General features: G+C 40.2%; 1 protein-coding gene across 1 annotated transcript in view; it reads right to left on the bottom strand.

Annotated features, from left to right (window-relative positions):
- The window catches only part of LOC125455520 (uncharacterized), a 51,337-nt gene that overhangs the window by 28,448 nt on the left and 4,670 nt on the right, over positions 1-18,219 (bottom strand). The window contains exons 3-5 of the mRNA XM_048537629.1: positions 13,864-14,134; positions 12,314-12,461; positions 10,808-10,990 (exon numbers count right to left, since the gene is read on the bottom strand). Of these exons, the coding sequence (XP_048393586.1) occupies positions 10,808-10,990; positions 12,314-12,461; positions 13,864-14,134 (602 nt within the window). The remainder of the gene's footprint in view (positions 1-10,807; positions 10,991-12,313; positions 12,462-13,863; positions 14,135-18,219) is intronic.

Below are 18,219 nucleotides of genomic sequence, written 5' to 3'. Positions count from 1 at the left end.
GGTCCTTGCTGAGAGATTTGGATCATTGATAGCCACAGGTGAAATGCTGGATGACTGGAACTTATCTAATGTTGGTGCCACTATTTAAGAAAAGTGATAAAGAAAAACCAGGGGTCTATAGACCAGTGAACCTGACATTGGTGGTCGACATCTTGTTGGAGGGAATCCTGAGGGGTAGGATTTACATCTATTTGAAAAGGCAAGGACTGATTACAGATAGTCAACATGGCTTTGTGCATGGGAAATCGAGTCTCACAAACTTGATTGAGTTTTTTGAAGAAGTAAGGGCAGAGCAGTGAATGTGATTTATATGCATTTCAGTAATGGTGTTCAAGAAGGTTCCTCATGGTAGGATGGTTAGCCAGGTTAGATCACATGGAAAAGAAGTAGAACTAACTATATGGATACAGAACTGGCTCAACGGTAGAAGACAGAGGGTGATGGTGGAGGGTTGCTTTTTAAACTGGAGGCCAATGACAAGCAATGTGCCACAAGGATCAGTACCGGGTCCACTGCTTTTCGTCATTTATATAAATGATTTGGATATGAACCTAGGAGGCATCATTAGTGCGTTTGCAGATGATACCAAAATTGGAGGTGTAGTGGTTAGAGAAGGTTACCTCAGAGTACAACGGGATCTTGATCAGATGAGCCAATGGGCTGAGGAGTGGCAGATGGAGTTTAATTTAGAAAAATGTGAAGTGCTGCATTTGGAAAGCCAAATTAGGGCAGGATATAAAAACTTAATGGGAGTGTTGCTGAATAAAGAGAGCTTGGAGTGCAGGTTTATAGTTTGTTGATAAGTGAAGTCCCAGGTAGACAGGATAGTGAAGAAGGTGTTTAGTATGCTTGCCTTTATTGGTCAGTGCATTGAGAATAGTGGGTGGGAGGTCATGTTATGCTGTACAGGACATTGGTTAGGCCACTATTGGAATATTGTGAGCAATTCTGGTCTCCGTGCTATAGGAAGGATGTTGTGAAACTTGACAGGGTTCAAAAACGATTGAAAAGGATATTGCCAGGGCTGGAGGGTTTGAGCTATAGGAGAGGCTGAAAAGACTGGGGCTATTTTTCACCAGAACATTGGAGGCTGAGGGGTGAGCTTATAGAAGTTTATAAAATCATGAGGGACATGGATAGGGTAAGTAGACAAGGCCTTTTCCCCAGGGTGGAGAATCCAAAACTAGAGGGCATAGTTTAAGGTGAGAGGGGAAAGATTTAAAACAGACCCAAGGGACAATGTTTTTATGCAGAGGGTGATGCATTCCTAAAACAAGTTGCCAGAGGAAGTGCTAGAGGCTGGTACAATTACAGCATTTAAAAGGCATCTAGATGGGTATATGAATAGGAAAGATTTAAAGGGATATGGACCAAATGCTGGCAAATGGGACAGGATTTATTTAGGATATCTTGCTTAGCATGGATGAGTTAGACCAAAGGTCTGTTTCCATGCAGTATATCTCTATGACTGTATGTCTAGCATCAGAACTTAAAGTGACTCCAAAACCAAATACTTTAAGACCTTCTGGTGAGATATTCTCACCATGCTTCCTTACAGAGTATCTTTATGGCTTGTTAGTCAATTCACATTCTAAATCATGATACAAACAGACTTGTTAAAAAGTCATACGAATGGACTCAGTCTCAATAATGCAATTGAATGGTAGCAGCTTAAAAGTATTGAAACTTGTAAGCAACACTTGCAAATGATTAACTAGTTGATATTTTGCATGGGCTATGACATTGCAGTTGAGTTTTTTAAGCGGATATTTCTGCTGATACTTGTACAAACATATTTTTAAACAAATTTGAAATAAATTTGCATTAGAAGGCTAATTTCATATCAGCTCAATAAAAATACATTTGTTTGTTGCAGCTAATTCTTTGTCTGATGATATAAATGCATATATTACGCAGGAACTCCTGGTCAGTAAAAATATGAACTCTTCTAGCCTTCTATCCTCCAGTAGGTCCATTGCTAACAAAATCAAAGCCATTGTGTTTCACAGTAACATATTCTACTTGCTTTAAAATATTTCTGACAGATGAGTTCAGATGCAACATTTATGCACCGCTCTGGTGTTCTACCAGCTCAATCACGTTAACAAAAGAAAGACTCACTTGTATTTATTTAATGCATTTCATGCCCTTGTGACGTCTCAAATTAATTTCCTGGTCTATTAATTACTTTTGGAAGCACTGCTGTCTTTCAACAAAAATGTTCCAGTCAATTTATACACAGTAAGCTCTCACAGACAGCAAGAAGATAAATGACAGCTCGTTTGTTCCGCTGGTTAAGGGAGAAACATTGCCAATGGCACAGAAGCAGTTCTTGGCTCTTCATTGAATAGTAGCATAAGATATGTGAGATGCACCTAAGCAAGTGTGTGATTTAAAACTTCATCTGAAAGATCAGCAATAAAGCATTAGCCCAAAACCATGAAAGAGTTTGCATTTATATACAGTCTCTCACAACCATAGGACATGTCAAAGTGCTTTATAGCCAATGAAGTTCATTTTTTAAAAAAATTACTCTGTCATAATGTAGGGAATGTAGTAGCCAACTTGCATGCGGTAAGTTCTGCCAAACAACAACACAATAAGGACAAGATAATCTGACTGTGTGATATTGGTCCAGGGAAATATATTGGCAACAACACTGGAGAAAGTACCTTGATCTTCATCATGTTGTCACACCATCATTTATGTCCAAAAGTCAGGGTAGCTCGTGCTTTTATTTAATATCTCACCCAAAACTTCCAACAGCCCAACAGTTCCTCAGTGCTGCACTAGAGCACTAGCCTTGACTTTGTGCTTGAGAGGAACTTAAATTTTGAACCTTGTGATTCAAAGGCAGCAGTGCTACCAACTGAGCCATAACTAACATGGTAAACTGAATTCAAAACAGAAATTGCTGGAGAAGGTCAGAATCTGTGAAGAGAAAACATTTTGAATCCAGTGATCCTTCAGACTGAAATAAACTGAAGTGCCAGCTTAGGTCATGTACCTCATCAGGCCCTGGAGTGAACTCAAATCCATCATTAATGTGATTACATTCATTTCTGTTAACCTTTCAACCCTTTGGTTGACAATAATCCATTTACCTCTGCCTTAAAAATATTTAACGATTATGGTTTTACTACCTTTTCAGAATCAGGTTTCCAAAGACTAGCAAATCTCTGGAACGAAAAAAGACCATCTTCTCTATTTTAAATGAGCACTAGCTTATTTTTAAAGAGAGCTCCACTTTTAGACCCACAAATGGAAACATTCTTTCCACATCCACCCTGTCGAGTTCTCTCTTACGTGGTCTTATATGGATTTATATGTTCCAATCAATTTGCCTCTTAGTGTTTTAAATCCCAACAGATGCAAGTTGTACAACTTTAAATAATTTGAGGAAAATGAGGGCTATCCAAATTTAATAAATTAGCAATACTACTGAAACAGAAACGCATGCAGCTGTAATGTAAATCAGTAATTGTTGCTTTTTGTTCTTCTAAATAAAGTCAGTGACCATGCAGCAGGAAAGTTCAGTGAGATGCTGAGACAGAAAGGTCAGAGCCTGGAAATTCTTATTAGCTATAATGTCTGCGAAGAGAGGAGCTGAGTTAACGTTTCGAATGCGGAAAATTGCTATGTTGTGCACCGTGGTAGAGGCAGTTCCTAGGTTGCAAACAGCTTCAGCTCCTGAGTCCGTTCGTAAGTCGATCTGTATCCAAGTCAGAACACAATGCAGGACAGTATCATCGAGCAATTCATAAATATTCGGGTGTCGGATATTTAAAATTGCATGCTGTATGGGATCGCGTTCGTAAATATGAGCATTTGTAAGTCCGGCGTTCATAAGCTGGGGACTCCTGTATTCAGTAATTAGTTTTGTTTCTGTGTGGATTTCCCATCACACTGGAAGAATGGAGCAACATTATACCCACAACCGCCCCTTCCCCTCTCTCTCTGCAAATAGTTTACAAAAATTGCCTCTCGTCCCCACAGAACTTCCGTGCCTTCTTGGAACCAGAAAATTTTCATTCTGTTTCTGATTTTCACATTCTTTACTATTGTTGATTCATATGACCGCTAACCCCACTAATGTTATTTGACTCTTACATGACTTTTCTTCAATACTTGCGTTTCTCCAGCATTCTGTGCTTTCTTTTCAGATTTCTAGCATCTGCGGTTTTATGTTTGGCAATAATGACTATCTTATTGATGAATTATCAAGCAGTAATCTTGGAATTGTACAAGAACGCTTCCCAGTTCTGATATAGAACAACATTCTTATTTTTTGCTGAAAATTTCTGTAGGGATAGCTGAGCTTCTCTACTCTAGAATTGAGGTGCAATGCGAAGTGAAATGCATAAACTGTGGTGCACTGATAGCTGTTGTTTGAAAAAGCTTTTGTTGCAGAAGCTGCGTTATCATATTGAAACTTCTTTCCAAGTCTCCCACACCTACTCTTGACACGAATTTATAGCTGTTCCTTCATCGTCACTAGGTCAAGATGCTGGAATTCCCTATCAAACTGCATTGCAGGTGCAAGTTTCCTGCAAGTTCAATAGTGGTTCAAGAAAAAGGGCACCTCAAGAGCAATAGAAATGGGCAATAATGGTGAGAAGACTATCAACACTGAAATCCTGAACGGATTTAAAATGCAAAGCACTTTATATAAACTTCACTTCAAGGGACAGTTTTATCATCTGTTTTAGGAAATTACTTGTCAACTCAAATTAAGCATGCGTTTTTTTAGTTGAAGAATGGATATTTTGTTTCAAAGGTTAATTTTTTTTATGTTAATTGACGGAACACACTTGTAAAAGGCTTAAGATGAAATGCTACAGGAGCTTAAAATAGGCAATACTGAAATGTCAATTTACATCCAACACAATTTCCCTTGGATTTACACGAGACGGGGAGGGGGGGGGGGGGGGGGGTAATATGTGAATGAATACAGAAATTCATGTTTGGTAAATATTATTCCAGCTATTTTGGAAATTATTATGGATTCCAAAGTCCAAATCATTGATATGAGTTGTAATCAGCAGTGATCTCAGCACTGGTCCTTGTGGGACACGACTTCCCACCTCCTGCTACTCCATATAACTACTCCTTATTTTCACTGTCTGTTTTCTGTCTTGAAGCCAGTTAGCAATCCTTACCCCCACCTAGGCATTGACTTCACACTGTCTGACCTTATGAATCTGTTTATTTATGATGCCCATTATGAAAGGCCTTTTAAAAATCTAAACAAGCGACATCTACAGTACTGCTATTGTCTACACTCACTACTAAATGCTCAATCAGTCAATCAGGATTTTGATTTGCAATTCATGCTATTTATTATAGCTTTTCTTTCATTTCTAGATGTTCATCTGTTTTCTCTCTTTGGAGGGACCCCACAATTTTTCCAACCAATGTTAAGGTGATATTTCCTTGTGTGTGTTCAGTCCCCTTCTTCGTAAACATATGAATTAAATTATTTTTCTGTCTGGCACTAAAGCTTTTTAACTATTGTTAAATATGTGTAATATTGTCTCCATTGTTATCTGCCTTCTTATGTGTGATAATCTGTTTTGATATCTTGGTTTCATAGCATTTGGCTTTAGTTCTAGTCTATTCCATGTGATTACTTTCTAACTTCTATCCTCCTGTTCACAGTCCACAAAAGCTTATCTCTGCACTAAGATATCTCTGCAATAAGCATTATTCAGACCATCGCTCGTATTGCCTCATGAGTGTCCATTTGTCTGCCACTCACCACCAAACTCATTCCTGTACTTTCTCCTCAGCAACCCTGGTTCACTTTATTTCAGAGCTGGCCTGGTCCTCAGTTTTATTTCTTCCCTTGCCTTAAACAATGCTGTACCAAAGTCTTTCTAGCACTCTCACGTGGGAATCCCTCCTGTGCTCCTATTGTTTTTGATCCTCACCCTTTCACTCTCGCCATTTGCCTCCTATGCATTTTCATCATGTCCTACAAAAGCAAAAGTCTCTGTTTCACTCGATGGCCTGCTTCCACACTGTTGGGATTCTATTATTCCAGGATGATTCTATGATTCTTATTCCTTCCTTCCTGCTCTCCCCTCAATTTTTTCCAGGCTGCATTGCATATTTGGTTCTTTTGTTGCTGCTGCCACCTTCACCCCCACGTCTTTGCAGCCAGAGGTTTTCTCTCCCACACTCCATCCCACATAGCCTTTTCCAACTTTCCCTTGACTTGGGAATTTTCATTTCAGATGAAACCTTTCTGCTGGCTCTTTGACCTCCCTTGATTCCTTTGGGGAACTGTTGGTGTGATATCCCAGTTAGTTTCTTGACATCCCCGACTCATTCCAAATCTAAGATTTCATACCCAGTTGCCTTTGTACCTAAGATGGTGCCAGCATGTTAACTTTGTATACTTTTCTCTGTACTCCTGTATCCCTTCAATTCTTTCAAAGAAGAAATGAAAAAAAAATTATAATAAAGCCAACACTTGTCATCTGTTTAATTTTTAATGGAATTGGCAAGTTGGAGACTTTGCGTGGAGTTCTGATAAAATGAACTTGTTTGGAATCCAAAGGAATTTGTGGTGGAAATGGTGAAATAGTTTAGTCAAGTCTGTTAAAGTAACAAGTAATTCTTTCACCAGCTAAAATAATGAGGTGTTAAAGTGACCCATTTAGATAAACCGATTAATATTTCCAATGCAAACAATGAACCTATTAATCTGGTTAAATATTCATTGTGTGCGTAGAATATAAAGCCGGACTCATTAATTAGCATGACCTGACTTTTAGATTAATTCTGTATTATGTTTCAAGAAAGGCACAGAGTTGTGCATTAGAATTTAGAGGATGACATCTATATGATGTGGGAAACTGCTTTTATTGGCATATGGTACATGCTATATATTTAACAATAGAAAGGAATGGGAACCAATCTGCTGACTGGTTGCATTTCTCCAGTATTTTTTGTTTCTGTTTAAGATTTTTAGCATCTGTAGTATTTTACTTTCAGTTACATTAACCGTTTCTCCCTTCAGAGATATTACCAGGCCTGCTGAGTTTTTCTAATACTTTCTGTTTTTATTTCTGTGTAATTTCTAATATTCCTGTTTGTATAATTACCTGATTAAATTGTGAAAATGTATTAATTTAGATTTAGTGGCTAACACTAAGATTGACATCCCTACTCAACATGGCATATATTGGAGGTGATGGCCTAGTGGTATTTCACTCAATGATTAATCCAGAAACTCTGCAAATGTTCTGCGGTCCCGTGATAGCAATCCTGCGATGGCAGATGGTGGAATTTGCGTTCATGAAAGGAAAATCCAGAGATGAGAATCTACTGAAGATCATCATTGCCCATCCCAGACAGCAGTTAACAGTCAACCACATTGCTGTAGGTCTCGAGTCATGTGTCCATACTATGAAAGGATAGCTGATTCTTTCCCTAAAGGGCATTAATGAACCAGATAGGTTTTTCCCAACAGTTGCGGATGGATTATTGAACACCAGTACACTCTTGATTTCAGACTTTTTTAATGAAATTCAAATTTTACCTTCCCCCATGGCAGGATTGGAAGCCAGGTCTACAAAACATTATCAGGGTCTCAAGATTATCGGTGATAATATCACTGGGCCATCACCTCTCCAGATATTGGTGCTGACCAAGCTTCTTGCTCTTCCCCCTCCTTCTAGTTTCACTGTCTTCTTCCTCCAGGGATAAATAAACAGACCAATACATGGAGGTCATATATTCATTTGAAGGAAGCTGTGTATCCAGTGAGTGAGTCAGATACATAGGATTGCTTATGGATTGGCGTACATAGCAATGGAAAAAAGGGATAACTGGGAAGGTGATGAAGTGCATTGAAAGTCAGAGCTGGATGCAGCTGAGACTTGATTGAATGTGAGGAGGGATTTATGTGTCAGAGAACAAGAGGCAAAACAAGTGTGCGGAAAGGTATTTGCATCACAGGATGCAGGTGAAGAAGCTAATGTACAGCATTTCCTAACCTGATGTGAGTACTAAGCCATTTCTAGCTCTTGATTCAAGGCCATGGTACAATGCTCCTGAGGTTCGTGTCCTCACTTGCCTTCTCTCAGAGGACAGCAGCAGATTTGTTCCTTCAGATGCTGGGATAGGTAGTGCTCTTTGCTTCCTCTTTGTATTTAGCAACAATTCCAGAGAGTCTGGGTGCTGCTCTTGCTCCATGTGTAGCTATTGTATATCTCTGCTGGGCAACTCCATTTGACATTTTAAAGAGGAATGCGATTGCGTTAAACCAGTTTGGAGATAAGTAACTTGGTAGCGGAAATGCATTGCTTCCATCTGAGTTATAATTGCAGACTGTGACCTGATGAAGACTTTCAAGATGTCACTGTGTGCTCCCATACCCCAACAATTACCTTTCAGATAAAGCCTTCATAACAGGCCCTTGTTTCAAGATAATATTTCAGCTAATTATACCAAATGGGCTATCTGTTCTGAGTTTTGAGGCAGTTCTGAGGAAGGGTCACCGGACCCGAAATGTTAATTCTGTTTTCTCCTCCACAGATGCTGCCAGACCTGCTGAGCTTATCCAGCAACTTTGTTTTTGTTCCTGATTTACAGCATCCGCAGTTCTTTTGTTTTTTATCTCTTTTAATATGTTCAAATGGTTCAATAAAAAGCATAGTATAAAAGTTTTTGGATGACAAATATCCTTTCATCAGGTGAACACCAAGCAGACTTATTGCATATTCATCCTCTACTGAACTGTTCTGTTGTCATGGTTCCCATTTCTGACAGAATATTGAAATCCTTTGAGAACTTACCATTGTGAAGGCAAGTAAATTCATTCAGTTAGATATAGTTCTGAGACATGATAATATAAATCTAAATCCTTGGTTTTCAGGTTTTACATGTTGGTGATATGGTTGTTGCTGGCAATGTATACCCCTAGTAGTCATCGAGATTTTAATGGTGTTAAGAGATTTGTTTAAATCTTAGCAGTCCATACGGCATCTTCATATGATACCCTTTTATTCATTAATACTAATGATTGCTAAATTAACAGATGGACAAGTGAATACTTAAATTTTGTCTCGTTCTCCAACTTGAGTAACATGGAAATGATATACACAAATGCTGATCTTTTCAAGACTGTTATACCCTACCCATGGTGCACATATAGAAATTTGATCAAATTTGATTAAATTATCAAAAGATTGCAAACACAGAATTCTCTGTAACTTAATGTACCAGTGATTAAGTTAAGGTCTTGGACATAGGATTAGCATTTCTGATGATTGTGTAGCGTGTTTTAACTTGGTTGTTTCGACTATTGATAAACATCTGAAAATATTGAACTATTGGATTAGAGATATTTGATTTATAAGAGAACATCAGTAATTTCATTGTATAAATAGGACCAGCATGGTCCACCATTTGATCAGCAGGGCATCTATTTGTAGAGCCACAGGAGATGGGGGAAGTTTTAAATGAATATTTCTCCTCAGTGTTTACTGAAGAGAGAATCATAGATGCGGAGGAAATAAGGGGTTACCAGAGAGGAGGTGTTTGCAGCATGAAAGTGCATTAAGGTAGATAAATACCCTGGGCCTGATCAAGTCCATCCTCAGACGTTGCGAGAGGCTAGGGAAGAAATTGCAGAGGCACTTGCAGAGATTTTTGCTTTATCTTTAGCCATTGGTGAAGTTGGCATTAGCTGATTGGGCACCAAGGTCAACATGGACCAATTTGGGCTGAAGGGCCTGTTTCTAGGCTGTATTACTCTATGACTCTATGACCCTATGACTTTAGTGCTTTCCACTCAACATTGTTGCACACCTCTATTGAATATGTCAATATAGATGATAGCACCCAACATATCAACCTGAATCCCGGATGTTCTTAGAATAAGCATTTAGTCTTTCTTGATTCTAAGTTCACTTTGACTACATCTTTAGCATCTGATTTCCAAAGTTTAGTTACTATTTCATGATACCATTGTGAGCAGTGCTCCCTCATATTAAGTCAGTTGTCTTTATTTAGCATTACTTCTTAAGACTGACTGGTCAATATATGTAAAGAAAGCAGAATAATATATGAAAGGAATAATATTGTGTTCAGTTTGAAGATGCCTTGTTCATGCCATGATGTTGTGAGCTTTGACTGTCATTCCATTTTATTTACAGTAATTATGAATTTACCAATTTATTTTTCTCTGTGTGTGTTTCCCTATTCAAAGAACAGCATTCCTTTATCTAAAAACATAACTGAATGACACTGGCTATTTCTGTGCTTGCTAACCTGTATATTTTTGGTGATCATTCACTTCAATGAGAGGATATATGGCTGAATGATTACAGACATGGAAAATCATTGTGTGAGAAACATTGTTATGTTGCATCAATCAGGAATCAACATAATTGAAATTGTGATTACTTCTTTGGTCCTTCTATTCATCAACAAATGACAAGTTGACCAGGCATTTGTTCATGAAAGACAATAAATTAAAACAAACTGCCAAAAATACTGGAAAGTTCAGATGCATTTTCTGTTTTAATGTATATTGTTCATATAAGTACTAATGAATTATTCAAAGCATGGCAAACATTTGAAATAAATTTGAAACATTCATTATTATTGATGGGACTTGTGTTTGACTTCATATAAAAGCTTGGTCCATCACTCTATAGTAAAGCACATGTACTAAATTATTTAAGATACTTTTCAAACAATAGGATGTTAACAGTTGTTGGAAATAACTTCATTGTTTTCCATTAATCAATGATACAATTCTTGTTAATGTGTGGAGTTTCGGCCAGTATCAAACAGTGGGGTTCACTACCCTTCCTGCAAACAGGACGCTCTTAACAGTGTGGTCAGCAATTAATAGGAAGAAAGGCCTGTTAAATACAAGCTCAGAAGGAACAGAAAATGGCAGTACTTCAATTCCTGTAATAGCTGTGGCTTTTGTTCCTGTTTCATCAATATCCAGCACTGCCTCATGAGTCACCTACAATTACAAGGAACCACATCAGGTTGATAGGAACAGCATTAGACATAATCCTTTTAGTTCAGAAACTAAAATATCCAGATGCTTGAATACATGGGTTTAATTTTTTTTTGGCTAAGTGTTAGTTTTGTCAATTTTCATGTAGGGTTTCTCTCTGCAAGACATAGAGAAATGTTTCATCATATCTTACCAACCCACCTCATTAACTACCTACAATATGGCCGGGTTCTGGTCCCATTCTCCCACGCACTGTACCCTGAACAACTTGCCACTGCCAGGATGTCCTGGAAATAGACCACCATCCCAGGTGCTGGTGCCAGCTGTAAAAGTCCACTGTGCAACTAGAAAAGCATTGTTAGTCTAGAGCTGCTCAGAAGTCACATAACACCTGGTTATAGGCCAACAGGTTTATTTGAAATCACAAGCTTTTGGAGCATTGCTCCTTTTTCAAAAGGCAAAGTATGGCAGAGATGTTGTGAACATCCAGGTGGGTTCAAAGTGAGTGAGCACTATGACAGAGAAACAGGCCAGAGATGCATTCTGGGCCAGTCCATAAGCTTGGTGCATGTCCCTGGGTGTCCTTGATGCAACATTACAAATGATAGTTGCTGTTGTGCCCAGAGATGCTGCAAATGAAGTGCAGAAGTATCAAATGAGTGAGTCAGAGATGTTCCCTATGGGTCCTTAGAGGTTGACACATATTAGCTGTCAATGTTTGTGGATGCTGAGTGAATGTGGCCACTACAAATGGAGCATGACTCGAGATATTGGTGTCTAGTGTCCATTATGAAGGGCTTTTAGAGCAGATGCAAATATGTCAACCCATATTCCATTCATACTTTCATCTCTCCCAATGATAATCATTCATCTGTTCTACGTACCTTCAACATCCAGATCAAAAAAACAAAGAAACAAAGAAACAAAGGAACCTACAGCACAGGAACAGGCCCTCCAAGCCTGCGCCGATCAAGATCCTCTGTCTAACCTGTCATCTATTTTCTAAGGGCCTGTGTCCATTCGCTCCCTGCCCATCCATGTACCTGTCCAAATACATCTTAAAAGACACTAACGTGTCTGCGTCTACCACCTCCGCTGGCAACGCATTCCAGGCGCCCACCACCCTCTGTGTAAAGAACTTTCCACGCATCTCTCCCTTAAACTTTCCTCCTCTCACTTTGAACTCATGACCCCTAGTAATTGAGCCCCCCACTCTGGGAAAAAGCTTTTTGCTATCCACCAATTGGATCATTCCAATAATATGGCCAGTGATTCTATCATCTGTTAGCCTGCAATAAACAAATTGTTGATTTATCAATGATTTACCTTGGATACTTTTAGAGGTGCAGTTTCAGATATTCCAGAAAGGTTTGAGTTTTCTGTGAATACATCTGCAATACCCATAGACATCAGCAAGTCTTTGAGCTGGTAGGATTCCTTCAGTAATAACTTTGGAAGATGCAGAGTTGTAGACCTATGACATACAGAGAGATATTGTTGAATCATTGATTTCTTGCTTCAAATTAAATTTGTCATTTTAATTTTAATTTTGTCAACATATAAATAGAAAACAATAATTTAACTTAAAATGGTAAATTTGGCCGATTATATATGTACATGTTCTCTTCTTAAATTAATAAGATAACTGAAATTGTGTGCAGAAACTTTAAAATGATCAATAGATGTGAGTCAGTCTTGGCTATTGCAATTGGTCTTTTGATTCTCTTTCTCAGATTACTTTGATTTACTGAACAAAATATGCTCTATGGGAATCAGTGAGACTTATTCTAGAAAGACTTAAGGAGCAAATGTTTTACACAGAGGGTTGGCTTGTGTTTGGAATGGACTTCCTGAGGAAGTGGTGAATGTGGGTACAATTACAGCATTTAAAGGACATTTGGATAAGTACATGGATTGGAAAGATTTGGAGAGATATGGGCCAGGAACAGCTGGGTACGACTAGTTTAGTTTGGAATTATATTTGGCACGGACTGGTTTGATCGAAGGGTCTGTTTCCACGCTGCATGACACTAAGAGGCATATTCAATGACCAAATAGTAGGCTTTGAAACAAATGCAGTGAGGTGCATTTTGGAGAGTCTGTATAAATTGAGTCTCTATAAATTGAGTATGAAATTAATATCAGAATGAGAGACAGATTCATGATGCAGAAAAGAAATACGTGGTTAGTTTTCAGGAGAATAATAACATGCTGTCAAATGATTTGTCAGCGATCACTCGCTAACGAGTATTATTGTCCATCATTTTCTAACAAATATTATTGTCCACTGAGGAAATTTTGTGTCACTGGTCATCGATTCTGTCAAAGGAATTAAGTCCTTTAAGAATATACTAATTCCCGATGCATGGTTGTCACTGGCAAAGCCAATGTTTATTCTGTTTTTTTTGTCTATTCCCTGATGGCATTGAGAATGCACTCTTCTTGAACTCTCCATTGCTATCTCTGTGGCAAAAATGCTTTCAGAATGCTGTTAGGTACAGACTTACATCATTTTGACCAGCAACAATTAAAGAACTGTGTGGTTTGGACAGGAACTTGGAGATGTTGCTGTTCCCGTGCATTTTCTGCACTTACTTTTCCAGGCGTGCAGCTAGTGAATTTGGAAGATGTTGCCTAATGAAGTTTTGGCAAGTTGCTGCCGTGCATGCTACAGAAAGTGCACAATGAGGCCAGGATGGAGGAGGTTTGGGCTAATGGATGAGGTGACTGGGAGCACGAGGCTACACAATCTAAAGGAAGCTGATAACTTGATTTGCTGCAAGACTGGAATTTTTTTGTTCCTCTTTAAAAAAAATGAATGACAATCATCACTGCATTGCTAGAAAAAAAGAGTTTAACAATGTCACTGAACATACCTAGGCCATAATGAATAAAAAAATTTTTGGAAATTGCTAATAGTCAGATTTTGTTCGACTTCTGCCAATTTTCCTGGGGCTGGTAGAATGAGCACCAAGGATGCATTTCCAATATATGGAACCCTAACCACATGACTGGAAAGTTGCTGATCATAACCAGCATGGTATAACCCATTCCTCTGCATCATTTGAACTTTCACTGTTGTTGTGTTATCCACATGGAAGTCAGCTTCGTAGGTTGCTTTGGGATCAAAAGGTTTCATCCAACTACCTATAAGAAACAGGTAGAGATGATTAGACTGCTAATTCATCGGAACATACACCATATCATTTCTCCCTTTTATCAATGTTAATAAAAGATTTTTATTCTGGCTGTATAAAAATCAATACTATGTTTAATGCATTTATATTAACTTAATTGTCACAATCATTTTAATGCACCTAAAGACAACAAGAACATTAGGAACTGAATGCCAACACATTAATTACTGTGCTAAAATTAATTTGCAATGAGCCTTAAACCTCAGTCAGGGCAAATGTATTGACATGGATTTTGCTGAAACATCACAAAAGATGGAAATTAAACACTGTAAAATGCCTAAAAATTAATCACAGGCAATTGAGGAATCTAAGATGAAAATTATAGAATCCCTGCAGTGTGGGAACAGGCCATTCAGCCCAATTAGTCCACACCGTCCCTCGGAAGAGCATCCAACCCTAACTCCTTCATTTCCCTATGTTTAACCCACCTAACCTAAACATCTCTGGACACTATGGGCAATTTAGCATGGCCAATCCACCTAACCTGCATATCTTTGGACTTGGCAGGAAACCCATGCAGATATGGGGAGAACGTGCAAACTCCACACAGACAGTCGCTTGAGGGTGGAATCTAACCCTGGTGCTGTGAGGCAGCAGTGCTGACCACTGAGCCACGGTGTCACCGTTTTGTGGAAATCACCAATTAAATAAAAACTACTTATATTGAAGCAGGTTTTCCCATTTGAACATATGTGATATCGGGAGATACAGCGCCAACCCAAGATTTTGAGCCCCAAAACATAAATACCAAATAAACCAATTACAGAATCCCTACAGTGTGGAAACAGGCCCATTGGCCCACCAAGTCCATACCATCCTTCTGAAGAGCATCCTACCCAGACCCATTCTCCTACCTTTATCCTCCTGTAACCCTGTATTTTCCATGGCTGATCCACCTAATTTATACACCCCGGGGCACTGCAGGAAATTTAGCCTGGCCAATCCACCTAACCTGCACATCTCTGGACTGTGGGAGGAAACCACAGCACCCAGCAGAAACCCATGCAGACACAGGAGAATGTGCAAACTCTACACAGACAGCCACCGGAGGGTGGAATCAAACTCGGGTCCTTGGCACTGTGAGGCAGCGATGCTAATTACTGAGCCACCGTGATAAATCACCATTCTTAGTAACGTAGCCAAGAACCGAAGGAAACAGATTCTATTTTTCCTGATTGCTCCATAATAAAGAAAAACAATCATCCTCAAGATATAGCTGGCATATTTTTATGAGATAGTATCTATGATGTTCACTTTTTTATCCCTTAACATTAGTGCTGGCAAGCTGGTAATTTTACTTCCTGAGTTTGTGAAATGCAATTTGTCTGTCTAGCTCTTTAAGAGCTTTTTGAGAGCATTAAATTCCAATGACTTACATATCATTTTAACAACCTGAAAAATGCCTCATATTTTCTTCAATATCAACTCAACTTTTTAAATTGATAAAACCTAGGAAACTAGTAATGAGGCTTGAGGGGTCATAGTGTCATAGAGTAACACGGCATGGAAACAGGCCCTTCGGCCAAAAATGGTCCCCGCTGACCATGGTGCCCACTCAGCTGGTTCCACCTGCCTGCATTTGGTCCATATCCCTCTAAGCCCTTCTCTTCTATATATCTACCCACATTTTTCTTAAATGTTGCTGTCAAGTGCCTCAACCACATTCTCTGGTAGCCCATTCCATTTATGCAACATTCTGCGTGAAGAAGTTGCCCCTTAGGCCCTTCTTAAATATATCCCCTCTCACCTTAAACGTATGCCCTCCAGTTTTCAATTTCCCATCCCTGGAAAAAAAAATAAAACAATATGCATTCATCCTATCTATGCCCCTCATGATTTTAAACACCTCAACAAGGATACCCCTCACTGTCCTACATTCCAAGGAATGCAGCCCTGTCCTGGCCAACCTTTCACTATAACTCAGGCCTACTAGTTCTGGCAACATTCTTGTAAATATTCTCTGCATACTTTCTAGTTTAACTATTTCTTTCCTGTAACAAGGTGACCTAAACTGTACACAATACTCCAAGTGTGGCCTCATCAATGACTTATACGACTGTAACACTACATCCCAACTCCTATACTCAATGCCTTGAACGATGAAAGCCAGCATTCTGGATACTTTCTTCACCATCCTGTCCATCTGTGACAGAAAACAAGCGGGGATGGTTTGAACCACATACACATTACCAGAGAGGTGGTGTTTGCAGCCTTAAAGTACATTAAGGTGGATATATCCTCTGGGCTGGATGAAGTCCATCCTTGGATGTTGTGGGAGCTTAGGGAAGAAATTGCAGATGCCCTTGGAAAGATTTTTGCTTCATCTTTAGCCACTGGTGAAGTTCCGGAAGACTGGAAGGTAGCTAACATTATTCCATGTTTAAGAAAGGTAGCAAAGACAAACCAGGGATTACAGGCCAGTGAGCCTGACATTAAGGCAAGTTCTTGAAAAGGATAATAAAATGTGAGGCTGGATGAGCACAGCAGGCCAAGCAGCATCTCAGGAGCACAAAAGCTGACGTTTCGGGCCTAGACCCTTCATCAGAGAGGGGGATGGGGAGAGGGAACTGGAATAAATAGGGAGAGAGGGGGAGGCGGACCGAAGATGGAGAGTAAAGAAGGTAGGTGGAGAGGAGAGTATAGGTGGGGAGGTAGGGAGGGGATAGGTCAGTCCAGGGAAGACGGACAGGTCAAGGAGGTGGGATGAGGTTAGTAGGTAGCTGGGGGTGCGACTTGGGGTGGGAGGAAGGGATGGGTGAGAGGAAGAACCGGTTAGGGAGGCAGAGACAGGTTGGACTGGTTTTGGGATGCAGTGGGTGGAGGGGAAGAGCTGGGCTGGTTGTGTGGTGCAGTGGGGGGAGGGGACGAACTGGGCTGGTTTAGGGATGCAGTAGGGGAAGGGGAGATTTTGAAACTGGTGAAGTCCACATTGATACCATTAGGCTGCAGGGTTCCCAGGCGGAATATGAGTTGCTGTTCCTGCAACCTTCGAGTGGCATCATTGTGGCACTGCAGGAGGCCCATGATGGACATGTCATCTAGAGAATGGGAGGGGGAGTGGAAATGGTTTGCGACTGGGAGGTGCAGTTGTTTGTTGCGAACTGAGCGGAGGTGTTCTGCAAAGCGGTCTCCAAGCCTCCGCTTGGTTTCCCCAATGTAGAGGAAGCCACACCGGGTACAGTGGATGCAGTATACCACATTGGCAGATGTGCAGGTGAACCTCTGCTTAATGTGGAATGTCATCTTGGGGCCTGGGATAGGGGTGAGGGAGGAGGTGTCGGGGCAAGTGTAGCATTTCCTGCGGTTTCAGGGGAAGGTGCCGGGTGTGGTGGGGTTGGAGGGCAGTGTGGAGCGAACAAGGGAGTCACGGAGAGAGTGGTCTCTCCGGAAAGCAGACAGGGGTGGGGATGGAAAAATGTGTTGGGTGGTGGGGTCAGATTGTAAATGGCGGAAGTGTCGGAGGATGATGCGTTGTATCCGGAGGTTGGTAGGGTGGCATGTGAGAACGAGGGGGATCCTCTTTGGGCGGTTGTGGGGGGGGCGGGGTGTGAGGGATGTGTTGCGGGAAATACGGGAGACGCGGTCAAGGGCGTTCTCGATCACTGTGGGGGCAAAGTTGCGGTCCTTGAAGAACTTGGACATCTGGGATGTGCGGGAGTGGAATGTCTTATCGTGGGAGCAGATGCGGCGGAGGCAGAGGAATTGGGAATAGGGGATGGAATTTTTGCAGGATGTTGGGTGGGAGGAGGTGTATTCTAGGTAGCTGTGGGAGTCGGTGCAGTTCCCATTATCTCTGATACTTCTTGAAAAGGATAATGAGGGACAGGATGAACCAACAATTGGATAGTCAAGGTCTGATTATGAATAGTGTCAGCATGGATTTGTGCACAGGAAGTCATGTCTGACAAATCAACAACAATTTTTTGAAGAGATAACTAAGAAGATAGATGAGGGTGGGGAAGTGAATGTTGTTTGTATGGACTTTAATAGGGCCTTTGGCAAGGTCCTATATGGTAGGCTTGTCATGAAAGTTAG

The sequence above is a fragment of the Stegostoma tigrinum genome, chromosome 10 (assembly GCF_030684315.1).
Source record: "Stegostoma tigrinum isolate sSteTig4 chromosome 10, sSteTig4.hap1, whole genome shotgun sequence".
In the NCBI taxonomy this organism is placed as follows: Eukaryota; Metazoa; Chordata; class Chondrichthyes; order Orectolobiformes; family Stegostomatidae; genus Stegostoma; species Stegostoma tigrinum.
This window is presented reverse-complemented; position numbering and strand designations above follow the sequence as displayed.